The sequence below is a fragment of the Rhinolophus hipposideros genome (assembly GCF_964194185.1).
Source record: "Rhinolophus hipposideros genome assembly, chromosome: 3".
Lineage (NCBI taxonomy): Eukaryota > Metazoa > Chordata > Mammalia > Chiroptera > Rhinolophidae > Rhinolophus > Rhinolophus hipposideros.
Window position 1 is genome coordinate 103,017,737 of NC_138049.1, and position 27,770 is coordinate 103,045,506.

General features: G+C 39.9%; 1 protein-coding gene and 2 pseudogenes across 3 annotated transcripts in view; 2 read left to right on the top strand and 1 right to left on the bottom strand.

The window, feature by feature from the left end:
• SLC26A8 (solute carrier family 26 member 8) overlaps positions 1–9,290 on the top strand; it is a 79,110-nt gene extending 69,820 nt beyond the window's left edge. Inside the window, exons 17-20 of the mRNA XM_081030691.1 lie at positions 1,398–1,769; positions 4,436–4,490; positions 4,590–4,774; positions 8,519–9,290. Coding sequence (XP_080886817.1) covers positions 1,398–1,769; positions 4,436–4,490; positions 4,590–4,774; positions 8,519–8,923 — 1,017 coding nt within the window. The 3' untranslated portion in view covers positions 8,924–9,290. The remainder of the gene's footprint in view (positions 1–1,397; positions 1,770–4,435; positions 4,491–4,589; positions 4,775–8,518) is intronic.
• Positions 7,512–8,097, top strand: LOC308490941 (large ribosomal subunit protein eL19-like; annotated as a pseudogene). The gene has a single exon. The product of its transcript is annotated as a large ribosomal subunit protein eL19-like (transcript).
• Positions 9,291–25,629: 16,339 nt separating the features above from the next.
• LOC308494630 (suppressor of cytokine signaling 5-like) lies at positions 25,630–27,140 on the bottom strand (annotated as a pseudogene). The gene has a single exon. The product of its transcript is annotated as a suppressor of cytokine signaling 5-like (transcript).
• Between the last annotated feature and the right edge of the window lie 630 nt (positions 27,141–27,770).

Here is a 27,770-nt window from a genome sequence, read left to right on the forward strand (position 1 = left end):
AAAAGTAGTGATGCATCTTAAAACTGATGAAATAGGTCAATAAAGCATACCATACAAAATATTATGTGCTAAATTGTGTGTTTAGAGTCTAACAACTCTAAGAGTTCAGGTAAAGAGAAACGCGCATGAGCTCAAAACGTCAGGGAAATTTCATGGCAGCAACGGACTTGAGGTGGGCAGGAGACAGCAATGTCGATTTATGTCAGGTAGGAAAAAAGAGGATTCCCAGCCCAGACATAGGCTTGGACAAAAACGCTGAGGTAGAAATAAGTATGGGGTCCTCAGAGCCAGAGGCTTGGCCTGGGAAGTCAGTTTAGGCAGAGATAGCATGAGAGGATTATGAAAGCCCTTGGAAGGCAGGCATGTGGAGTAGATGAGGAGAGAAAAGGGCAGCTCTCAGAGGTTTCCTTCTGCCGGAGGACCTTGTCTCTAGCCACCACTAAGCCAGTCCATAGCTATCCCCTAAAGACCTGGACTCAGGGACCTTCAAGCCTTGGAGAACACCTCTCTCCTTTCAACTGTAACATTATTATCTACTCACACAACTTTCTTGCTATACAATATGTACTACCTTATATAGTTTATATCTTTACCGTTTTTTTCTATCTTTAAAATGTATTTTATAAGCAACATCATTAGAACCAATGTTTAGCAACCATCACCCCAAATTATACCACGCTAGCAAATGGATTCCTTCCATGTTTCCACATGCCTGTAGTTGTTGTCGCTGTGTGTTGTGTCGCTGTGTGTTGTGTTGCTGTGTGTTGTCGCTGTATGTCTCCTTGGAGCAGACGTGGGCCTGCCCCCCATGTAGAAACTGGTCCCTGTGCCTGCAGACTTGGCCACCCCCATGTTGCGTGCCATTGTCCACCTGGTGTGATGCTGTCCTTAAGCGAGGGACATCCTGTTTGGAGGACGAAGGGAGTAGAAGGGAAAGACAGCCCTGCTCAAGTAATTTTTGTCTTCTTATGGATGTCCAGGAAGACTGTTTCACTTGTGAAGGAAGGAGGTGTTGAGAAAAGGGATTGATGGAAGAAATACTTCAAAGCATTAGTAGGCACTGGGGATTAATTAGAACCCAGGGATGAGAGAAAGGACTAAATCAAAGATGATTTTAAGACGGGCTCACGAGGACCATGATATTGTCACTGACGCAGCTAAGGAAGCTGGGATGTGATGCTGTGCGTGATGAGGAAAAAGAAAGATGAATGTGGCGTTTACAGTGATGGCCATGAAGGGGCAGTGAGATACCCAAGTACCAACTGCATAGTACCTGGTCTGTGGAGAACTTTCCTAAGGGAGGGAGAAGTGAGTTCCTGGACAGAAACGGCAGAGCTGCCGGTACGTCCAGCCTTAGTTTGAATCTTACCATAGTCCTCCCCTAACTCTTGTTCCAGGTTGTTTACACAGAACGATTTGAAAGTAAACTGGACCATGATACATCCTCCTTTAACCTGATCCGCTGCTCACGTTTGGAGAGCTGGAATGCGAGCCACACTCCATCCGATGAACAAATACCGTACACAGCAGCTTCCACGTTTCCGAAAAATCAAGGGCAAAACTATGGGGATGAGGAGAAACTTTGGTTTTCTTATAACCCCCCCAGACACCACTCAATGCCACTCCCTGGAGCTTCTGCAGGTCAGATCAAGAGTACATCGCTCATGCCGGGCTCAGAATCGTCTCTTCTACCCAGCATCCACACCATCATCCTGGATTTCTCCATGGTACATTTTGTGGATTCACGGGCTTCAGTCGTATTAAGACAGGTAAGTACTGGAGAGTCTTTAACAAGAGTTCTGGTCCCCGCCTGCCACCATGACCCCAGCCCCAGTCCTGATTGACTTCACCGATCAGCTGCTATGTGGTCCCCGGGCCACTAGAAACTTGGACGCCGAAGATAGTTTAAGGTGAAGCAGAAGAAAAAGAAAAAGAACCAACTCTGATTTACTAAACTGGACTTGGTCCAGTTTAAGCATGGCATATTATTCCTCAAGGAATGAAAAATAGGAAACTCTGAACACCCTTGACACAGCAATCTGTGCCACACCCGGCAATTCCTAGTATATCCTGGGAGGTCGTGGCAAATCTTTTCAAGGAATAGGTCTGAGTGCTACAGAAAAAAGCTCACCAAGAATTTTCCACTATTCAGCTGCTCTGAGCTACGCATTGTAAACGGCACTCAGATTTGAAGAAATTGTGATGAAAAGACACCCAAGCCATAGGCTGCCTGGCCCAGCACCTCTTCATTTCCTGCATCTTGAAGTGAAAAGAACAGGGGAAATTTTTCCTTCAAAAGCCGTGTCCCTAAATCCTGGCTTGTCTCCCACTCTCAGGTTTCTCTGACAATTTTCATTTCTCTCTCTCGTATAACATGGACAGTTGAGACGCACAACTACCATATTGGTTTTATTGTTGAACGTCTCTTAAATATATCTTTTTTACAGCCAGTTTATCTCAGTTTACAGCCCTCTACCTCATGTGAGCCCCTGTTGGCAATGCCTCGGGTTTATACATCTGAACACCCACTTCCCAGCTCCAATTGCACCCACCTTTTTTTTGAGATATACTCATTTGACTGATTTCCCACCTGTTACCCTCAGACCCCACTTTACGAAAACTTCTTATTCCTAAAGGAACACGATTCTGTCTTAAGTAAGGCCAGCTCCTCTTTGGTATGAGGCAGTAGGAAGCTTCTCGTAGCAGAAAGAATTCTTGTGGGTGGCCTGTGCATGGGTGCTCTGTCCTGGCTTTACTTCCGCTTACTGGCCATCTGACCTGGGCTAACTTACTACCTTGCATGAGGTCTTGGTTTCCTCATCTGTAAAATGAGAGGCTTGGAAGGGATGAATATTCAGGGCTTTTCCATCCATGAGATACTTTTTTCCCACCCCGTTTTCAGGCTCAAGTATACTTGCTAATGTCTTGTTTGGGGGGCTTTTTTACCTCAGGTCATCCTCCTGGGCTGTGTTCTCTTCTCCCAGTCTATGCTGTAGTTCTCACTTTAGATTTCATTCAACCTACATTTTTAAGTGCCTACTAAATGCCAGGCTGAGCTGGGCACATTTATATGCATGATCTCATTTAACGCTCACACAGCCCTGGGAGACGCCATATTTCCCCCTAGGCATCCTAGACTCACAGCGGGTAAGTGGCCTGCCCAGCACTGGAACTTACAGCAGTTGTGCCATCCCCTCCTCCTCTCTCACCTCTCTTGTCTTCCTTTTTTGTGGAGGCACCATATGTTCTGGTCCGTGGTCTGACCCATCCGCACCAGGCCTCTGCTGGTGACTTTCTGCTCCAGCCCCCGTGTGGAGGCGACATGAGACACCTCCACGTCCCATCCTCCCGTGATTCACGCTTTTACACTTCCAAATCTCACGTTTCTTCATTCCTTGTGTAATAGTTCTATACCTCTGTATTGGAGGAAATCATTATATTTTGTTTACTTTATAATTGAACACTGAATAAGAAAAATCCCAGCAGTCATTCTTATTAGAGACAACCACGCAACTTAAGCTTCTCCCTAATTCATGGGATTTTGGTCTCTCAGTGCTTGTCATTAGAACACTCGTATGTCCATTGTGGCTCTTTACCAAATGACTTCATGATTTACCTTTATACCTTATGATTTAGAATCAAGAATGACTTTCTTGTTTCCTCTTGATCATGAAAGAAGTAGAGTCTGTCTGTTTTAGTTGTTTTGGCTTTTGTGTTTGTTTTCGGTGTGGGCTTTTTTTTTTGACATTTTAACTTAGTGCTCAGGGTTGGTCTATTCATTTTTATGTATGAAGGTGAATATTGACTTGCTTTGACTTGAACTTTAAGATGTATTGCCCCAGGGCATATATATTGGCTGAAGTAAATTTGAGGTCAATATCAAATGCTTCTTAATTTGATACTATTAAATATCTGATGTTTTTACTAAAGTCAAATGCAGTTTTACAGAGCAGCTCTGAATGAACCTCAGCGTTCCTGAATTCCATTTCCTCCTCTATCCTTGACCATCTCTGGGCCTTGTTTCACCTCCTCTGCTGAAGGAGCCCCAGGGAGAAGCGGATCACTTGCAAACACTAAACACTAATAAGATGTCCTGGCTCTTGAGGACCATCCAGTGTGATCCCATCACACCAGGGCCTGGACTCACATGTACATTATCTCTTGTTAAGTGAACTGTTTCCCCCTTAAGACCATGGGGAACCCTCCTCCTCCTTCCCCCCCTCCCAGACCATCTGATTCTCTTATATTCCCAGCACCTTAGACACTTCCTGGCATATGGAGGTCCACCCATCAAATGTTTAGAGCTGAATTGGGATGCAGAGGTACTTATACCCCAGACGAGTGAACGGCCAAAGGGGTTTAGAACTCAGCCAATTGGAGGCCGTTTCCTCGTGAGTGTGAAGATCCCTAACGCTGATTTACTCTCTCCCCACAGATGTGCAATGCCTTCCAGAATGCCAACATTCTGGTGCTTATTGCAGGGAGTCACTGTAAGTATCCTTCCCCCTATGAGATGGCTGCGTTTTGCACCCTGGGTGCTCTCCTCCCCAGGTGTCTGACCTAGTGTGTGTTCCGGGTTTGGCTTGTAGTTTCTGTGGTCAGGACATTTGAGAGGAATGACTTCTTTGATGCTGGTATCACCAAGGCCCAGCTGTTCCTCAGCCTCCATGACGCTGTGCTGTTTGCCTTGTCAAGGAAGTTTCCAGAGCCCTCCGAGTTGAGTATGGACGAATCTGAGACAGTGATACAGGAAACCTACTCAGAAACAGACAAGGTTGGATGATGTGAAGCATCGCGGTGGGTGGGTGATGACATGGGAGGGAGGTTGGGGGAAGGTGCGGGGGAGACGCCTAATCAGATAGAGATGAGGTTTTTGAGTATGGCTGTGCCAGACTTTGAGATGTTGAAATGCCCCCTTATCAGCTGGTAAATAGCTGTGGACCTGAGACCAGGTTCTCCCACTGCCATGGCCTCTGGGTGCCATTCAGAGCCCCCACCCAGCAGAGGCATAAAGGATCCTTTCACTGCAAGCTTGGTTGGTGCTAGTGCCACATCAAAGACTAAATATTTTAAATATTTCCTCTAGCTATACCTTGAGAATCGACCCCCACCCCACCCTTCAGATGAATAATAAAACTGATGAAATAGCAGAGACAAAGACCTGCCAGTCTAACACTTCGGCTATTACTTACGTTGTGAGTAATATGATTTCCTCAGCCTGACTGGATGCAAAGGAGACTCATTTACAAGCCAGAATGTTTAGCCATTTATTAATACTCAGTAAAGACCTGGGCCTACCCCAGTGTTTGCAAATCGGTCTCTGTGAAGGTTAACAGTTTCCCGCCCAAAAGGAAATTAAAACGCGGATGGTCACCAAAATATTACCGAATGACTAGAAATTATATTTTTAATTAAACCCGATTCTTTGACTTGCTGCATTTCAATAATGTTTGAATGTTTATGACAAAAAAGTATTACCAGAGTAGTGTTTACAAAGACTTAAAGAAGTAGAAGATAGCCAAGTATGTAAAACAAGGCGCTTTTCATTCTTTTTCTTTTTTAAGTAATGTATTACCAAGTATTTCCCTTGCTTTGTTGAGAATTTTCCCAGATTACGTGCCTCTGCTTATCTAGAATAACTTTTTTTCCCAGTAGTTAGATTTAAACGTATTTTTTTCTATGTGGGCAGGCTCTACATTTATTCAGTCTTTTTAAATGTTGTATTCATAGTAAGTCTTTGTAACGTCCTTCATATAGACAAATCTTAGATACTTTATACTTTGTTTTACATTTTTATTGCTTTTTAAAATGAATCTTCTTTTTCATTATATTTTCTAACTGGCAACAGCTATCGTATAGGAAACCTATTGATTTTTAAATTATTTGGTCATCTTGTGAGTCCTTTTACTAGTCCTAAAAGGTTTCATTGTTAATACTCTTGAGTTTTCTAGATTAAAAACATATTTTCTATAAATATTTTAAATCCCTTATTTTCCAATTGTTAGAATTCTTATTTCAGTATCATGTATTGTGGCATTAACTAGACCTCCCAGAACAATTTAAGTAATAATGATGAGTCTTGTTTTCTTCCAGAATTTAATGAGAAAAGCTTCTTTTGTATCTCTATTAAGGAGAGTGGTGATAGTTGGCTTAAGATGGACATTATATTTACTATGTTTTTTTTAAAGTATTTTTCCAGTTTACTAACATTCTCATCAAGACTTATATTAAGAAAAGGTAAAAGTTTTTTAAAAAAGATTTGGTATTGAATATGTCCATTTTTTTTCTAGCATTTAAGCTAGGGAAGACTAGAAGTGGAAATTTTTCTATTATGGATCTAGTAAATTCCAGATGCCTATTAAACATCGAAGTAGAGATGTCAAGAATGGAAGTGGGTATTTGAACCAGCAGATCAGGGGAAGGGTTATAACCAAAAAGTCATTGTCACATATAGATGGTAATGAAAATTATGGGACTCAATAAAATTGCCTATGGGGGACATGTAGATGGAGAAGAGAAGGGTCCCTGGATCAAGTCTTGAGCGTGCCAACATCAGAAGTCCAGAAAAAGTAGAGAAGACAACAGACAGACCAGGAAGAAGCAACCAGGAAGGAAAGAGGAAAAGCAAAAGAGTGTCATGTGGTGGAAGAGAAGAAAAAGTTGCAGGAGAGGTGACAGTTGTTGATGTGGTGGAATGTTGCTGCAAGGCTGATTTGCGAGCCTGGGGGGTGTCTGCTACTTGATGGGCTCAGAGCAATCAAGAACCAGGCACTGCCTACCTCAGGGAGCTTAGAGTCTAATAGGGGAGATAGATTTTAAGTAAATAAGGCAATACATGGGGCCGGCCCGGTGGCTCAGGCCGTTAGAGCTCCATGCTCCTAACTCCGAAGGCTGCCGGTTCGATTCCCACATGGGCCAGTGGGCTGTCAACCACAAGGTTGCCGGTTCGACTCCCGCAAGGGATGGTGGGCTCTGGCCCCTGCAACTAGAAACGGCAACTGGACCTGGAGCTGCGCTGTGCCCTCCACAACTAAGACTGAAAAGGACAACAACTTGACTTGGAAAAAAGTCCTGGGAATACACACTGTTCCCTAATAAAGTCCTGTTCCCCTTCCCCAATAATAATAAAAAAAACAAAAAAAAAATAAGGCACTACATTACTGGTACTACAATAGAGGTATGGGGGGGCATGAGAGGGAGACTGTTGGAACACAAAGGAAGCTAAGATCCTGGTTAGTGATCTTTGCTCTGAATGTGGAATGATGAACCAATGTTTGTGGACAAGATGGAGCAGGACAAGGCAGGCACAGGGCTCAGTGTGAACAAAGGTAAGCAGTAGTCAGGCATCTTTGGTTAGCTTTATGTCTGGAGCACACGGCAGGGACTACAGATGGAGATAAGCTAAGGAAGATGGCAAGAGGCCAGGTCACAAAGAGCCCTGCTAAGGATTACCTTTGTGGTTGGAAAGGCAAGTAAAATCAAGAAGACAAGGTGTTTGCACCGCTGCAGCCATGGGTATGCTCAGGCTTCAGAAAAGGTTTGCCTCCAGGGTCCTCCACTGTGGCACAAAGAAGGTCTGGTTGGACCCCAGTGCGACCAATGACACGGCCAACGCCAACTCCCATCAGCAGATTCGGAAGCTGATCAAAGATGGGCTAATCATCCGGAAGTCTGTGACCATCTATTCCCAAAACAGATGCCAGAAAAACATGTTGGCCTGCAGGAAAGGCAGGCATATGGGCACAGGTAAGCGAAAGGGCACTGCCAGAGCTCGAAGCCTGAGAAGGAAACCTGGATGAGAAGGATGGGAATTCTTCGCCGGTTGCTCAGATGATACCGTGGGTCTGAGAATGACCGCCACGTGTATCACAGCCTGTACCTGAAAGGGAAGAGTAACATGTTCAAAAACAAGTGATTCTCATAGAACACATCCACAAGCCAAAGGCTGACAAGGCTTGCAAGAAGCTACTTGCTGACCAGGCGGAGGCCCATAGGTCTAAGACTAAGGAAGCACGCAAGCACCGTGAAGAGCGGCTCCGGGCCGAGAAGGAGAAAATCATCAAGACTCTGCCCAAGGAAGACGAGCCCAAGAGGTAAAGCTCCACCTCTCTTACCTGTACATAGTAGCCTGTACTGAAACTCAGCTCTACTAGCAATTCTCCAGTACGTAGATCAATCATTCAATAAAATAGCCTTCATCTGCTTAAAAAAAAAAAAAAGACAAGATGTTTTAGAAAGCCAAGACCATTGCTCTTCAAATGGTTGACCATGAAATCCAGGCTAGCTAAAAAATCCAGAGAAATTGGAAGTTACAGACTGATTTAACTTAAAGAATAATGAGTAACTCAGGAACCAGAGGGTACAAAGAAGACAAAAAGCATATTTAGGCCAAAAATATTTTCTGCTTTGCCGGAACTCATGGTTTCTGGTACCTTAAGTCCTGTTGTCTCCTGAAATTCCTTGACTATTCAAAAGTTAAATTTAATTGGAAATTTTAACCCATCTAATTGTATTTCAGGATTCAGAGGCAAGACGTAAAATGAGCATGATCCCCGAAGCCCCAAAAAATGTAAGTTCCGGCTTCCCCACAATCCCAGATGCGATAACAGAGGAGGAGTCAGAGCTGGACATGGAGATGGAGCCCATGCTGGAATCAGAACAAGAAACAGAGCTAGACCCAGAGTGTGAACTGGAGCCTGAATCTGAGATAGAGCCCGAGACGGAGCCGGAGCTGGAGCCAGAGCCCGAGCCCAAACCCAGGCCACGGGCTCAGACTCTTCCTCGGCAGCAGTACTGGCCTCTGTATCAGCCTACACCTCGCAGCTCCCCCAGTCAGACTCGGCCTAGGACACAATCGGCGCAGATGAGGCGCCAACATAAGAGTTCATATTCACCTACGGGAGCAGACACTAAGGAGCCCTAAGAGATGAGCGGGGAAAAGGGGTCACATTCCCTTGACATATCCTCCCCACCCAAATGGAGTCACTTGCTCAGGAGTCCTAGACTAGTTGCAAACTAGCAGGACTTGCTCTGGGACTCCTCCACCTGCTGCCCGTCCTCCTTGATCAGCAGTGTGTGCTGCCACTCTTAAGTCACAATACTAAGCACCGAGAATGCTCTCTGAACTCCCTATCCTCATTTCACCTTTAGCAGATACTCCAGTGAAGGATTTCCTTCTTCGCACACCCCACACCTCTGGGGTTTTTAACACACAATCTAACTTACTCCTCTCAGCTATTCTCCTTTCTCCAAAGATATGAGGCTCAAATAAAATATATGACGTTAGTTGCATTTGGACCCTTCCTGCCTCTTCTCCTTTCTCTGTATTCTGTATGTCTAAAGAAATATCAGGTGGGAGAAACTCCAGAAGTGGGTAGGCATGGTGGAGAAGAGATGAGCAAGACAAAGAAAAGCTGGGTAGCATTTGTATTTTATATGCAAGGTATCTCTATGGCACTGACGGCGAAAACAGGCAGGTTGAGCCAGGCCAGCCTGTGACACATGTAGGATAAGGAATTGTTAGGCTGAAGGCATTTTGCCTCCTCTCCAAAGTCAGGATCTTATCCTGCCACTGTTTCAGAACGCCAATCAGCTAGACCAGCTGATGAAAATGTCAGCTCTATACAATTCTCCCTGGTCTTCAGATCCCCATTCAACATTGCTTCTTATAGGCTTTCAGGAGGCAATCCAGAATCTGTACTCTTGGTAGATCCTACTTAGTTGAAATCTGTGACAGACACAAACCCCTTAGGAATTGGAAGTCAGTCACTACTAGTTTGGTCCAAAATCATTCAAAAAATGTTCCCTCCTCCACTGAAAAAATGTCTAGTATTACGTTACAACCAGAAAGGAAATATAGACCCTTGGGCAAAGGCATATGGAATCCTGAATTTTATTTCCCACTCAATAAGTGAGATTCCTCTTGCGTGGGTACTGAATTTCTCTCATCTGTTAAAGAAATCCTTGTTAAAATACAGGTGTCTCTTATCACAGATAACATGTGCAGTCACTCATTCATTCTACAAACATTTACTAAGCCTCTGCTACATACATAACACCCCAAACTGTGGGGTAGATAAAGTAATATTATCCCTACTTTATACATGCATAAACTAAGGCTCAGCTAAGTTTTGTAACTGGCCCAAGGTCATATACAATTGCACGCTAAAATGAGTGGGAGGCCAAGTCATGGCTTCATTTGTTCATGTTTACTCGACACATTTATTGAACTACTATGTGCCAGGCACTGTCCCAAGTGCTAAAGATAGAAGACGAGCAGAATAAGTGACAAAAATAATTTTAAATTGCGATGAGGTCCTTGAAGGTAAAACTCTGAGGAAACTCTGAGAGCATACATCAGGAGGACCTGAAACTATCTTGGGTGGCAAGGACATTCTTCCTATGGTAACAACATATGCATATGACCTGATATCTAAAGGATAAGTAGGAGTTAGGCTTAAAGCAACTTCCAATGACTGCTAGGGGGGGCAGAGCCAAATGGTGGACCAAGGGTGGTGCCCATGGCTGAGTACAAAAGGTGGGCACCCAGGGACACAGCCAGATGGAGCCTAAGGGTAATTACCATATCACCAAGGGCTCAACCAGAAACTGGGTCAAACCAGGAATGAGCTGTCAGGGTGGCAGGGACAGGCACAGAAATGTGGCAAAACCAAGAAAACATTCCACATTTAAAATAGAAGACTGGAAAGTGCACAGAGCCCAGTTTTCATGGGCTGCCACCTTTTCACTCCAGCTCCCTTCTATTCCCACATTTCCATCAGAGGATGCTCTTTAAACACAAAATCAATGGCTTCTGACACTGGGGCAGCAAGTAGTAGATTTTAGAATTTGGTCCTTCCTGCTACAATGGCAACATAGCTAGATATTGGCTTTGATGCATGATCCCAGAAAGACCAACCAGATGCTACCATCTATCTTTAAAGAATATTCTGCTATAAACTCATAGCATCCAGCCTCTTCTAAAGTAATATGACAAGGAAAAATGGTTAATTGATTGTAAATAGTAACTAGTAAAATGAGTCACGATTAAAAGGCTGAGTCTTCTTCCCAAATGCAGATCCTCTGAAATTCTGAGACTTTACAAAATGCTATGGTTGGGTTGGTTAGTGCACTTTTCATAGCATGGTCATCATTGCAGCTTTTAGCTTTCTAATGAGAAATTGGAGAAAAATTCTAAAGAATGAAACATCAGTACAGGCTGGATCTGAAAGTGTAAATGTCTTAGGACAAATTTTTCTCCATTACTGAATAAAAACCCTCAAGGCAGCTTATGTTCGATAGTAATGGGGCATGGTTTTTATATGCGAAAAACTAAGGCAGAATCAATAGAATTGCAGAAAAGTAGATTTGGAAAAGAGACTAGTCAAAATAGGCGATCATAGGTTGCTGTCTCTAAATATGTTAGACATCTCAAAGCCCAATGATCGTACCGTGAATCTCAGCCATATCTGATTTAGATGATATTTAGATGAGACTTTGGACTTGACCTTTGAGTTTATAACATGTGAGAATGACACGAATTTGGGAGGTGTGGATAGTGTCAGAGGTGGCATGTTATGGTCTGAATGTTTGTTTCTCAAAAAAATTCATATATTGACATTCTAACCCCCAAGGTGATGGTATTAGAAGGTGGGGCGTTTGGGAGGTGACTAGGTCACCCTTATAATTATTAATGAGATTAGTGCCCTAATAAAAGAGGCCTCAGAGAGATCCCTCCTCCTTTCTGCCAGGTGAGAACATAGCAAGAAATTGGCCATCTCTGAACCAGGAAGTGGGTTCTCACCACACACCAACCCTGCCAGCACTTTGTGTTGGACTTCCCAGCCTCCAGAATTGTGAGAAATACATTTCTCTTGTTTATAAACTACCAGTCTATGGTATTTTGTTGTAGCCGTTCAAATAGACTAAGACACCCAAGGACTTCACTATATTGCATCTAGATTCAACTCTAATTTATCGGTACAAATAGAGGAAGTAATGATATAATACAAAGTCATTAACGATCTCAGTGCTAGGAAGACTATGAGGGTCATCTAGTCTAATTACCCATCTAATCTATTACAATTAACAAAGTTATTGGAAGACTCACCATATCTCAGATACTCTATGTTTCAGTAACTATTGCTGCATAACAATCCACCCCAAACTTAGTGTCTTAAAACAATAATCATGTATTTATTTACTCATGGTTCTGCAATCTGGGTTGGGTTTAGCTGAATCCATTCATCTAGGGATTCAAGTGGGGCTAGAAATCAAAGATGGCTTTACTCATATGTCTGACACCTCAGATGGGATGGCTGGAAGAGCTGAAGACTGGCCAGGCATCTCTCTCTCTCTCTCCACATGGTTTCTCCAGGAGGGTACCTGGACCTTACATGGCCACTCAGGGCAGTTTCACCAACCACATTCTGTCAATCAAAGTAAGTGACAAAGCCAGCCTTGATTCATTGTGAGGAGAAATACACTCCATTTCTTGAAGGGAAAAGAATGTGTGGCCATTTTTAATCTGCCACGCTATGATAAGCACAAGGATAAAAGGATGAGTAAAATATGTTTTCTGACCTCAGTGAGCTCCCAAACTACATACAGGCATTGTGGGAAGGGAGTGTCATGGACTCCTACATGAAAAGCTGATAGTGAGTGGTAAAGTGCTGTGGAAATATAAATGACAGGAGGGGTTAGAAAGAATGTGGGTCAGGGAAAAGTACTGAGAAGAAATGACATTTGAGCTGGGCATTAAGAATAAGTAGGAATTGTGGGATAAAAGAGGAAGTACACAGTACCACCTATGAAGTAATCTTGCCAAAACATTAAACTTGAATATTATCAACCCTCTAGACCTAACTACAGATTATAGGAAATATAGGGGCAGAAGAACATGTTGAATGATGCCAAGGAGGCAATCAGCAAAACTCAGAAAACTGAACGGGACAAATGAGCCAGTTTCTTCAAAAAGTAGTTGAAAAACTTCAACTACAATGAAAAGAGGGAGGGGAAACCTATGAATTAAGAGACAAGAATAGAATGGGTGGACATTGTTTGAATCCTGATTTGAACTAATTGGAAAAGAACATGAGAAAACTTCTATTTCTGAGTAAAATGTAGTAGGAAGTAACAGATCACCACTCCCTCTATATTAAGGGGGAAAAAAGAATGAATTGTGAAAATAAATGGACTGGTTTCCAAACAATATTTTGAAAGACATTGAAAAGTCGTAGAAATTAAGAAGACTAAAAGAACCAAGGCTAGGAGAGAAAAAACTCCTTCCTAGGTGAATTGACCATTTTATTTCTTAGTATTATTTGCTGAATCTGGAAACAGGCTTTCCTGACACACAGGGACTCTACTAGGAAAAAGCAAAACCAATGAAGCTTTTGGTGGCCACTTGAGGTGTTGTGACAAATGGACTGGTTTCCTCTTTGAGACATTTTCTGAGTGCCAGAGCCACTCGGGAGGCTAGAAATTGGCCTGCAGAGGCAAAAAGAAAACTCCCACAGTCTCAAAGTATTTTTGTCTAGGAGACAAAGTTCACTAGGGGAAGGGGCCTTTCATAAGCACACAAAAGACCTTGCCCTTGAGACATTTGAAACCAGAGATGAAATAGGTCAAACTAAAGTCACAACATAGCTCTATTTCTAACAAAATTTAGACGATTAGTCTCTCACCTTATTTGCCTAATAAGAAGTACGTATCCTGTCTGGAGAGGTTTTTTTTTTTTTTTTTTTTTTTTTTTGCACAATATCCCACATACAATTAAGAAAGAAATCACAAGGCATTTGAAGAAGCAGGAAAAAAGTCTGATAATTGAGTGTTTTTTAAAAAGCATACAATAGAAGCATTCCCTCAGATGATTCAGGTGTTGGAGTTAGCAGTCAAGGACTTCACAATAACTATTATAAATATGTTCAAGAAAGTAGAGTAAAAGATGGACAAAAGTTAATGAAAAGATGAATAATTTCAAAAGAGAAGTATAATCTACAGAAAAGCAAATGGACATTCTAGAACTGAAATACAATATTGGAAAATAAAAACTCACTGGACTGGTTTAACAACAGATTGGACACAGCAAAAGATAGGATTATATAACTCAAAGACAATAAATAGAAAATATTCAAAATGAAGCACAGGGAAAATGGGGTAAAGACAAAATAAAACAGAAAAGAATCTTCAAGACATGTAGGACATAGTCAAATGACTAAAACACAATAATGTACGTGTTTTAGGAGTCCCAGAAAGAGAGAAGAGACTGGGAAAAGTAATATTTGAAGATATGACTATGACTAAACATTTGCCAAAATATTAAAGATAGCAACTCAAAGATTCAAGAAGGTTTGCAAACCCTAAGCAAGATAAATAGAAAGAAAACCAAGCATAGGCATGTGCAATATCGAGCGGGGAAAGGAAGGAGGAGGGACACAGGCTAGAATAAGGCTAATTGATTATTCATTTAGTAATATCTAATCAATGTATTTAGCACTATGCAATAGTAAAAGACAAAGGCAATTAATAGAATGTGCTAATGACAGAAAGTAAAGGTGGTTAAGACTAAACTATATACACTGTTAACAATGTCATGTCAAAGGAGTACACACACTTATAAGTTCAAGAGATCTCAACATATATTTACTATTGATCAAAGATCACTTGGCTAAATACACAAATAACATCAGTAAGGAGTATCCACAAGCAGTAATGAGCTCTACAGAATAGTAACTATTACAGTAGATGTCAAAAGCTCATCAAAGTGGGGGAGAACAGCACCGGAAAACTCATAAATCAAAACCTTGCCAGGTCTGTAGCTGAGAGAAACTCAGGCGTCTCCCACACCGCTGCTTGTTAGTTCCCAAGAACGCTGCTGCTGTTGTGGTCTTTGTTGTTAGAAGTCAAGGCGTCTTCTGACACTATAAGCTGCAAGCTGCATAGAAGTTTTCTAGATGCTGACAACTTCTCAAGAAGACTAACAACACTGGAGAGGCCGGGAACCAGCCAGCCCTCACCAGGTCCGCGGCTGGAAGCCAGGACATCCCCTGGTGTTATAAGCTGCATGTTGCTGGAAGTCTTCAAAATGTTAGAATGATGAGAAATCACCAATGACAAATGACCAAATGATGAAATAATAATTAATTAATAACACTGCCAACTGACGTCTGTCTTATATATATTTTCTCAGATGCACCCCAGAGCCAAGTTTCTTGTTCCTGCCTCCCCCTCAGGGAGTGGCCAGTTCCGGGAGGGTCCGGCAGTTACTGACATGAATGCTGCCCATCCGGCCGAAGGGCCAATTCTTCCGGATAAGCAATGTCTACTGTCCTTGCTCGGGACCATCAGCCCAAGGTCTTCCGAGGCCTGGCAACATGTCTGTCACGTCGTCCTGATAAAACTTAGCTACTTCTTCACTTCATCTGTTGATGTGGGCGAAACAGAGCAAAGAGGGAATTCTCTGAACCCCTGATCAAGAATTTCTTTAACCCTAAGCTAACTATCACCTCACAACACGGACAGAACAACAAACATCATTTCATATCTCCCCTACTTGAGAGGATGAGACCAAACAGAAAACCTCATCTCACGTCTCCCCTGCTCGGGTGAATGAGACCAAAGGGGGAATTTACTCAACCCCTGACCACAGCACAGAAATCCCCTCACATGCAGGAACAGATAAAAGTTTAATAGACAAAAGCTCGCATCAACCAATGAAGACAAATATTCTTCAACATTTCCCCTACAGAATGTCATAGTCAAATTGCTGAAAACCAAGATGAACAGAAAATCTTAAAAGCAGCCAGAGGAAAAAAAACACGTACTTTCAGAGAAACAACAACACTTATTGCTGACTTTAACAGAACCTGAGGAGAGCCAGATCATAGAATGACATCTCTGAAGTTCTGAAAGAAAAAATAATCAGCTGACCCAGTGAAAATATCCTCTAAAAATGAAGATGTTATTAGACAAACAGAAATTGAGAGAATTCGTTACCTAGAGATTCACTCTACAAGAAATGGTAAAGAAAGTTCTTCAGGCTGAAGGAAAATGACTCCAGAGGGAAGCTAAGAACTGCAAAAAGGAACTAAGAGCATTGGAAAGTTTAAACATGTGGATACATGTAAAAGAATATTGACTGTGATTGCTTAAAGCAACAATATTAACTACATTTTGTGCAGTTTATAACTTATGTAAAAGTGTATTACTACAAAAAATACAAAAGGTAAGACAGTAGTAAATGGAGTTAAACTGTTCATGAAGTGGTAAAGAACTAATTTAAGATAGATTATAATAAGTCAAACGCATATTATTGTGTCTTGGGACAATACTAAAATAATAACTTTTTAAAAGGTATAATTAAAAAATTAACAGAGGAATTAAATGGAATAACAAAAAGACTTGATTAATCCAAAAGTAGGTAGAAAAATGGAATAAAAAGACAAAGAATATATGGGACAAATAGAAAAGAAATATCAAATGACAGTCTTAAGACTCAACTATATCAATAACTAAATCAACTAAACATTCCAATTACAAGATACAGATTTTTCTGAATGTATGTTTTTTTAAAAGACCCAACTATATATATGCTATTTATGAGAGACATGCTGTAAATATAAATATGCAAATATATAGAAAGCAGAAGGATGGAAAAATATACCAAGCAAATATTAACTGAAAGAGAGCTGAGGTGGCAATATTAATATCAAAGTAGATTGTGATATAGGAAATATTCCCAAAGGTTTAAAGGGGCATATTACACAGTGATGAAAGGGCCAATTAAACAGAACAACAGTCTTAACTTTGTGTATACTGAATAACTTGGTTTCAAAATACATAATGTAAAATGATGGACATAACAAGAGAAATAGACAAATCTATGAGCACAGTTGCAGATTTTAACATAATCCTTTCAGTTCAGAAACAAAATATTCTAAAGTCCGTGTATTTTCAGGAGGAAGATAGAGATGATAATTAGCTCCATATTTCAAATTAAATACAGAGGATGCCAAAAAAATGTATACGCATTTTAAGAAAGGAAAACTGTATTAAAATTATAATACTCAATATATACTGATAACAAAAGATGAATACAAGTCACGACTGACTTCTGCAATCACAAGAGGTACTCAAAGTGGTTACCATCAGTGTCCAGACACTTCTGATTATGGTGAATTACTGCTTGAGCAACGTTGACCGAAGTGTCCACTTGTATACATTTTTTTGGCACTCCCGGTATATATAGCAATATTTTAAGGGTACCCAATAAAATAAACAAAGCATGTAATTTCAACATCAGTAAAGGGTAAAATGGGGGTGGAAGGACTCAATTAATCCAAAAAGGAAGAGGGGAAAGAAGGAGAAAAAAGAACAAACAAACCCCAATATGTTATCAAGTCTGATAAATGTAAGTGTCTCAGTGGGACTACTGAACCCAGCACAGATAAGCCCGAGGTTCCCAATGGACCAAGGGGAGCCACGTATACGGAGGACCTAATGTCCATTTGGGTGAGACTCCGAGAAAAATCTTGAGCTTCACTATGCTTTCCTTGAGTAAATCTTCTCAAGTTTCTAGCATATGGTAGGTGCTCAGAGCACATTTGCTGAAGGATGGTTAAGCTTGAATATCAAACATATATTACTCATTTCTGAGGTCTCTGTCTCAGACTGATTCCAAAAGGTTGTTTGTGTACATCATCAAAAAAAAAAGTCTTGACAAATCATTTTAGCCCACCATTCTCTCATCCCTACTGGAATATGGCCTAAGGAACAGCTTTCTATGTATTCTCATTCATTCATTCATGCATTCGTTCATGCATTCATTCACCTACCCATTCATTTTACTCTCTTATTCATCCATGCATGCATGGATCAAACATTCAATATAGTCCTTGCCCTCAAGGTATTCATAATCTGGACAAGAAGACAGATGGATAAAAGAATAAACTACAATAAAATGTGATAGGTACAATCCAAAAATTACTAAAGGAAAGGTACAGAGGGAGGAAGGAGGAGAGAGACCAGGTTTTTCAGAACAGGCCTTCCATTCTTTTTTGACTGAAATCCACATTTTATAACATAACATAAAACAAGACACACACACACACACACACACACACACACACACACACGAGACAAAACTTCCAAGAAATGACTCTCCCCTATGTTATGTGATATTAGTCAATATATTCTGTTCTTTTCTATTTCTCAGACTGAATTGAGTTCTACTTTATTGTTTAATTATCTTTTAAAATAGTAAAATTAGTTACAGAGTTCAAAAAAGAAAAACTATAAAATAGTGAAAAATCTTGCTCCTAGCCCTATTCCACTGTCATTCTCAAATTCTTTCCTCTCCACCCCACCAAGATAACCACTATTATTAGTTTCTTTTGTGTGTTTCCAGGTCCTGCTAGTTATGCAAAAACAGTATGAATAGCTATTTCTTTATGCAAATAGAAAAGTGAATATATGAACATATAGATTTCTGTTCCCTTTTTCTTGCCCAAATGGTTATTAAATATTTTTGACAACTTTCTTTTTAAAAAAATTATCTTGGAGATATCTAATATCAATACTGATGTGAAGAGGTTTTTTGGTTTGGTTAGTTTTTGTTGTTTTTGTCCTGCACTTCAGGTCAGTTTTTATTTTAAACAGCTTTATTGAGCCATAATTGACACACAATAAATGATACACTTTTAAAGTGCCCAATTTGATGTTTTGACCTATGTATACACCCGTGAAAACATCACCACGATGAAGATAATGAACACATCCATCATCCCCAAAACTCCCCTTGTGTTCATCTATAATCCCACCCACCTGGCCCTCCCCGTCCACATCTGCATTCCCAGACAACCACTGATATGCTTTCTGTCACTATAGGTTGGTTCTCGTTTTCTAGATTTTTACATAGATGGAATGATAAAGCATGTGCTCTATTTTTTTGATGTGGGGGGTCTCTGGCTTCTTTCACTTAGTATAACTATTTTAAGATTCATACGTGTTGCTGCATGTATCATGAATTCATCCCTTTCTATTGCTAGGTAGTATTCCACTGTATAGCTATACCACAATCTGTTTATCCATTCATCTGCTTACGGACACTTGGATTGTTTCCAGCTTGGGGCTATTACTGATAAAGGTGCTATGAACAGTAATGTGAAAGTATTTGTATGAACATATGCTTTCATTTCTCTTAGGAATAGAATGGCTGAGTCATATGGTAAGTATATGATTAACATTTTAAGAATTTTCCAAAATCTTTGTACTATTTTATATTTCCACCAGCAGTATATGAGAATACAGTTGCTCCATGTCCTTGTAAACACTATGTTCAGTCTTTTAATTTGAGACTTTCTAATAGGTTTATAGTTATATCTCATTGTGGCTTTAATTTGCATTACTCTAATGAACAATATGTTGAAAATCTTTCATACGCTTACCTGATATTCATGTATCTTTTAGTTTTCTTGATTTTCTCTATGGCTTTTCTGTTTTTGTTTCATTGATTCCTACTCTGATCTTTATTTCTTTTTTTCACTTATTTTAGATTTCATTTGCCCTTCTTTTGTTAGATTCCTAAGGTGGAAGCTGAGGTCATTGATTTGAGCCCTTTATTCTTTCTACTACTGTTTAGTGCTATAAATTTCCATCTAACATACTGCTTTAGCAACTTTCCACAAACTTTGATATGTTATGTCTTTATTCAGTTCAAAATACTTTCTGATTTCACTCTTGGCTTCATCTTTGACCCTTGGATTTAGAAGGGTGTTATTTAGTTTCCAAATATTTCAAGGGTTTTTCTAGATATCTCAATTTCTTTGTAGTGAAAGAATATATTTTGCATGATTTGATTCCTTTCAAATATTTTGAAACTTGTTTTATCATCCAAAAAACGGTCCATTTTGGCAAATTATCCATATGCACTTGAAAAGAATGTGTATTCTGCTGTTTTGGGAAAAATGGTTTTATAAATGTCAGTAAAGTCAGGTTGGTTGAGTGCTAAATCTTCTAAATTATTACTGATTTCCTGTCCACTTGTTCTATCAGTTGTTGAGAGAGAGGTATTGAAAACTCCAACTGTAGTTGTAGGTTTGTCTATTTCTCTTTACATTCTGTCACTTTTGCTTATGTGTTTTGTTGCTCTGCTCTTAGGTGCTTAACATTTAGCTTTGTTATGTCTTCTTGATGAATGGTCCCATTCATTTCTAATGAAATGACATTCTTTGTGACTGGTGCTATTTTTGTTCTGAAATTTATTTTGTCTAATATTAATATAGCTATTCTCACTTTAAAAAAATAGTGTTACCATGATAAATCTCTTTTTCTATCCTTTTTTTAAAAAACATATTTGTGTCTTTATGTTTAAAGTGGCTTTCTTGTCAGTGGCATATAATTGGGTTGTGTTTTTTTCTCTGAAAATCTCTCACTTTTAATTGGGATATTTAAGCCATTTACATTTAACGTGATTATTGATATGGTTAGGTTTGAGTCTATATCACTTTGTTATTTGTTTTTCATTTGTATCACCTATTATTTGTTCCATTTTTCCTCTTTTTCTACCTTCTTGCAGATTAATTTTAGTGATTCAATTATATCCTTTTTGCTGTGTTATTAGCTATAACTTTTTGTTGGTTTGTTTTAGCGGTTGCTTCAGGGTTTATAGTATACATTTTAACTTATCACAGTCTACCTTCAAGTGAGATTATATGACTTCATGTATAGCATAAGAACATTACAACCATATATATCTATGTCTTTCCTCCCAGCCTTTGTGCTATTGTCATTTTATTTATCATTTTACTTCTTCCTATATTAAAAGCCCCCAAATATACCATGTTTCTCCAAAAATAAGACCTAGTCTTATATTAATTTTTGCTCCAAGGCACATTAGGGCTTATGTTCAGGGGATGTCATCCTGAAAAAATCATGCTAGGGCTTATTTTCCAGTTAGGTCTTATTATTGGGGAAACACAATACGTATTGCTATTATTTTTATTTTAAACAGTCAATTATCTTTTAAGAAGATTAAAATAAGAAAAAATATCTAATATTTATCCACATTGCATTTCTGTTGCTCTTCACTCCTATGTATAGATTCATATTCCATCTGGTATCATTTTCCTTGTGCTTGAAGGACTTCCTTGGCCATTTCTTGTAGTGAAAGTCTTTCAGATGTTTTTATGTTGGAAAAAGTCTTTATTTCATCTTTGTTTTTGAAAGATATTTTCACTAAGTATAATCTAGATTGACAGCTTAAGTATTTTAAAGAAACTGTTCCACTCTGCTGACTTGCCTGGTTTCTAAGGAGAAATCTGCTGCCATCGTTTACTTGTTTCTCTGTATGTAATGTGTCTTTTATCTCTGGCTGCTTTTAAGATTTGCTCTTTTATTATTTGAAAGAATTACCAGGACTTTTATTTTTGCTTAGGTCTATTAAGGATTGATCTGTATTGCTGGTTTTAAGCAAATTGATTATGATGTACTTTGGTGTCGTTTTCCTTATGTTTCTTCTGTTGGGGTTCGTTGAGATTTTTAGGTCTTGTGGTTCATAGTTTTCATCAAATTTGTAAACATTTTTAGCCATTCTTCTTCAAATATTTATTCTTTCCCTTTCCTTCTCCTCCAGGAATTCCACTTACATGTGTATTAGTTCACTTGAAGTTGTCCCATAGCAAATTTGATACTCTGGGCTTCTTTTTCTTTTCTCTTTCTCCTTTTATTTTCTTTAGTCTTTCTTTCTGGGTTTCATTTTGGATAGCCTTTGTAGCTATATCTTCACGTTCACTAATTTATTTTCTTTTACAATAATCTGTTAATCCATCCAGTGAATTTTTTCATCTCAGACATTATAGCTGTCTTTTCTAGAAGTTCAGTTTTGATCTTTTTTACGTCTTCCATATCCCTACTTAACATATTCAACATTTCCTCTAGTTTCTTAAACATATAGAATGCAGTTATAGTTGTTTTAATGTTCTTTTCTACTAATTCTATCATCAATATACTTTCTAGGTCAGTTTCATTGGCTGATTTTTCTTCTCATTAAGGGTCATGTTTTTCTGCTTTTTTGCATACTTGTTAACTTTTATTGGACACTGGACCAATCATGCCAGATATTGTAAACTTTATCTTGTTGGGGATGGGGTATAATTGTATTCCTATAAATATTCTTGACCTTTGTTCTGGGATGTGGTTAAATTACCAGGAAACAGTTTGACCACTTCAGGTATTATTTTTATGCTTTGTTAGGTGGGAACAGAGAAGTATGTGGTCCAGGGCTAATTTTTCCCCAAAACTGAGACAAAATCTTTCTAAATACTCTATCCAATGCTATGAAAATGGGTTTAACATAATCAAAAGAGTCTCATGCTTTAATTAATTTTTTGTTATTTTATAAATCTGTAGATGGAGATTTTTTTGAGTTCGTGATATAGACTTCTTAAAATAAAGGTTTTCATTATAAGAATACCTGTTCTTAAATAAAAATCTATAAAATACAAAAAAATCGGGGGAGAATCTCCAGTACATCTACTCCTTAGATATAAATCCTGTTAACATTCTGGGGTGCTTCCTTTGCTTTCCTAGAACGCATGAACTTTGTCATAGTAATGGAGGGATTCTCCCCTGCCACAGTGATAGAACTTTTTAAAACTTCAGCAAATTAGGGAGTGCTTTGATTAAATTTCAGAGAAAATAACCCAGCTTAGCATGTGTTTCTTGTTTTCAAGATTAATATAAACAACCTGGGAAACCGTGCCAGCCGCTCACACCCTGCACCAGCCCTCTAGGCAGCTTCCAGGCCTACAAGTTTGTTTTTAGCATCATTTCTTCAGGTTTTATAAACTTAAGGAACTGCCAGGGAGTTAACAGAAACTATGGCCATTCCTTGACTCTCCAATTTTTTAGGAAGCCTTGGTTCATGGCTACCCTTCCATTCTCAAAGCAGGCTGTCCTTGGCCAAGCTATGATGTCAGCAGTTTACCTCCAGATTTTTTTCACTTAAGTAACATTCGAGTACTTTCCAGGAGCTGAGCCTCATGGTTGTCTGAGGTTTTACAGAATGACTCCTTGCTCTGGAGGAAATCATAGGCTGGAGGGGGAGATAACATATTACCCAAGGACTGTAGTGCTGAGTACACCCATCCTCTGTGTTGTTTTAAGATGTGAACAGTATCAAATACATGGTGATGGAAGGAGAACTGACTTTGGGTGGTGAACACACAATGTGATATATAGCAGATGTATTACGGAATTGCACACCTGAAGAGAAGGGAGGCAGACCTCTACCTTGCCCTCTGCTGGGGACGTCAAAAAAGTTTTGTGTCTTGTTTTGTTTTTGTTTTTTAACAAGAAGAACACCAAATATCCTTCATTAGCACCAAAAAACCAAAAGTAGACACAACAAGGTACAGCAAGTGGAAACATACATTAGTGGTCAAAGGGTTAGTGTTGCATACAAATATAATTTTTCTTTTTTGTAGTCTTGGCAATAGCCATAAGAATGTAAAAGAACGTTCTGTAGCAGCAGGTCAGGAAACGAAGGAGCACGCACTCACCAATGGTTCAGAGTATGTTAACAAAAAAGACACAAGAATGGATTCAACTACTTTAGTGCAAAATGTCTAGGACAAAATTGTAAATTTAGTTCAATACTAAGAAACAAACACTAGAACTTGTTACGACTTCCAAAATAGCTCACTCAAATAGTATTACATACTATTCTAGGTGACAAAAAGGTGCTAAGTTTACAGATACAATAATTGTACAGTATTTTAAATCTGTAATTTCAGTTTCAGAATTTCTATTAAAAATTAACCACACTGAAATTCTATAAATTGTACTTAAGTAATTCAGCTATGAGTTTACAATAAAGAGATGAACGCTGCCATTCAAATTATTAATTACAGTTTAACAATAATCTCAACATCAGCAACCACTGTAGTTGCTGTTATCTGACTTGTTTAGGCACCTTCTCGTCTCATTTTCTTCATGGTTCACAAACTCACCATGCACTTAGGAAAAGATCCAACTTTAATGAATCAACAATCAGACTGTACACGTCAACTTTAAAAACCACACACAGGACTACATTGTAGTAGCTATTCCAAATGTTTTAAGTGAAAGCTCTCATTAAAAAAGATAATACTTAAGGTCTTTAAATAAAATTCTACTACCAATTTTATAAGTCTGAAACTGTAAGAACTACTATCTTAACAACCTGGTTTATTTAACAGTACCTTTTGCAGAAAAGACAAGGAGACTGAATATAAATTATGGCAACACTTATGTGAACTGCGTGAAGCCCCTGCAGCCAGGACATAGCTTCTTCTTCTTCTTCTTCTTCTTCTTATTATTATTATTATTATTGTTATTATTATTATTATTATTATTATTATTATTGGGGAAGGGGAACAGGACTTTATTGGGGAACAGTGTGTACTTCGGGACTTTCAAGTCAAGTTGTTGTCCTTTCAGTCTTAGTTGTGGAGGGCGCAGCTCAGCTCCAGGTCCAGTGGCCGTTGCTAGTTGCAGGGGGCAGAGCCCACCATCCCTTGCGGGAGTGAGGCATCTAACCAGCAACCTTGGGGTTGAGAGCCCACTGGCCCATGTGGGAATCGAACCAGGAGCCTTCGGCATTAGGAGCACAGAACTCCAACCGCCTGAGCCACAGGGCCGGCCCAACCATTTATTTATTTATTTATTTATTTATTTATTTATTTATTTATTTCATTTTTTTTTTAAAAGGAAGGAAGTCTTTATTTTTTGGACTTCCAAAGCTTGATTTATAATAACTACAAACATTGCTGCTTTGGGAAGTTTATAGAAAATTTCTTAGAAACAGTAATAATTTCAAACATTAATCACACTGTTGAAATACTCATTCAATATTAATAATTTGTTCTTCGTTAAGAAATAGAATTCTTCACAGCAAACGCCGCAGAGTTGCTTCAGTCAATTACTTCAGCCACTAAAAACAAACAGTTAAATCAGCAAAATGTTGTCCCTATCTGTTGTCTCAATAGGTACCACATTTATCTAATATTGAATCACATCTGACAGATACTAACACTAAGGTTACATACTGCACTGAAAAAAAATGTGACACAGGCATGGGTGGATGGCTCAGTTGGTTAGAGCGCGAGCTCTGAACAACAGGGTTGCCGGTTCCATTCCACATGGGCCAGGGAGCTGCGCCCTCCACAACTAGGTTGAAGACAACAAGTGCTGCTGAGCTGCTGGAGGGGCAGCCGGATGGCTCAGTTGGTTAGAGCGCGAGCTCTCAACAACAATGGTTGCCAGTTCACTTCCCACATGGGATGGTGGGCTGCGCCCTCTGCAACTAAAGATGGAAAATGGCAACTGGACTTGGAGCTGAGCTGCGCCCTCCACAACTACATCGAAGGACAATGACTTGGAGCTGATGGGCCCTGGAGAAACACACTGTTCCCCAATATAAAAAAAATTAAAAAACAAACAAACATGTAACGCATCATGCTTGCTGTAGGAGTCTGATGAACATAAATGCACATCGGCAGATCTGGTTCATGCCCTGTGGGGATAGGAGACAGGAGAGTTTATTTCACCTTGATTGGTTCTCATCCTAACCAGTGAACACAAACTTACTGTTTATAACGATTCTTTTAAAAAGTCCTGTAACACTGACGGTGAAGGGAGCCCATCGATCCCATCATCCATAGTGCATCTGCAGATCCCTGCACAGCAGATATATTGCAGGTAGAAAGGGAAAGTCCTATTCGTGACAGAGCAAGCAATGGTTCAAAAAACATGCAAGACCTGGGATAATGTTCCAAAAGTCCTGTTACAGTGGAGGAGTGAAATATACAAGGGTCGTGAACATCAAAACTAAAGTTGTCTACTGTTCAATTCGGGCACTCGGGGATCTGTTGTAGCCACAGGAGCTCACAGAAGACGATTCTTGCGCGGAGCCCCTGAGCAACAATGTACCTTCGGGTTTGCCTTCCAGAAGGGCTTCTGCTTCCTAACGGTCCATCACTCCTCAGAAACAGGGATTACCTGTAATCTGAAGCAAATTGGGCACAAGGCCGTGTCTGTAATCAATCTGTGTGTGGGCTTGCCAAACTTCCTGCCTGCTACCCTGGGCATGGCTGTCTCCAGACACCTGGCTTTGCTTCTGCCTACGTGACTGAGAACACAGGGTGGTTGTGTCCTCTTCTGAGTCACAATTAGCTTGTGGAATTGCGGGATTGCCTCCACTTATTTCAGTCATGCCAGGAGCTAACTTTGGTCCTGGTTTATGTAACAAATTAACCTGTGCAGTGGCTTCAAATGTACGTATTTATGCAATACTAAGCTGTCTTTCTCTCTAAGCTTATGTTCTTTATCTTCTGTGGAAGCCAAGCATGAATCAAATGTACCAAAAAACATTGAATGTAGGTTCACAGTGGCTGTGTGCTGTTTAATCAAATGTCATTTTGGGGCTAAATCCAAGCTAGCAAGAAAAGGGTATTTCTCAAACATTAATTCAGAAAGGTGTATTTTTCTTTTATTAGAAAAGAGGGACTTCAACTGCTTTTTGTAAATTCTCATAGGAAAACACAAGCCCACAGTATCCTTTAACTTCTGTCTCAGATTACTTCCTAGTTGTGCTGGAAACGCTGTTCATATCCTGTATGGAGCTTATGCCATATCGCCTCCCTCTCCTTTGATGTTCACTTTGAGTTCTACCAAAATTTTTATCAGTATCCAGTGAACTTTGTGTCTTTCTAGAACAGGAATGTTTTTTTTCTTCCCACCCCATGGAGTACATCAAGAGGTGGAATCTCTTCTTATACGTCTTGTTCCTGTGATGACACGCGAATCATTATTCGTTTCAATGCTTATGTCGACAACCTGAGGAATTTCAGTGGCATCATTTTGGTTTCTCCTTGAGGAATTATTTGAAGGGTTTAATCCCAGTTGGAAGGCAACATTTTCGCTAAAGGGACTGCTTTGTTGCTGAATTGCTGAGTCTCCTCTGCTGAATTTTTTTCTTTGACAGCCAAACAAACCCCTGTTGGAGTTTCGTCCACATTTTCACTACGGCTTCCTCCCTCGTGGCTAAAGGCATTCTGACACCTGTATTTGAAGTTATTCCACACTTACCCCACTTTATCCATTGATTATAAGATAGTGACCAATAGCAGGTGGGGCTTTGGATAGGACAGGATTCCTTTGAAGGGACATCAGAGGGACGGGAGCCTTGAAGGAAATGTGTGGTTCCTGTTTTCTAGATGAGAAAACTGAGGTGCAGGAGGTCCCTCGACCCTGGATTCCACCCGAGGTCCCTAACTCTACCATTTTGTCTACTGCTTAGCATCTGCTGAAGTGGGGGTTCAGGGTGAGTCCAATAATGCAAATTTCTGGCCTGGTAAGAGGGAAGGATGGTGCCACCAAAAGGAAAAAGAGCAGGGTTCAATGAAGGCCAAGTCCTATTTCCTGAGTGTATGCGATGGTGCACTTTATAGGCATTATCAGATGTCATCGTCACTTCTTCCATAGCCTCTTCTGGAGGGACAACTACCCTTCTTATCCAGGGTAAGAATCTAAGAACAAGAGTTGGCCTGAAGTCACAGTTGTTCAATGTCAATGTCAGAATTCAATCCCAGGTTGGATGCCAAAGATTAGGCCTTTCCTCTACTCAGTGCTGCTTCGATTTGGGGAAAGGTGGCCTTTTGGTGCCTTGGAACTGAAAAACCCAGGTACACTGGGTGCCTCTGTGTCTCTGCCTCTTCTCCTTGCCCCGCTAT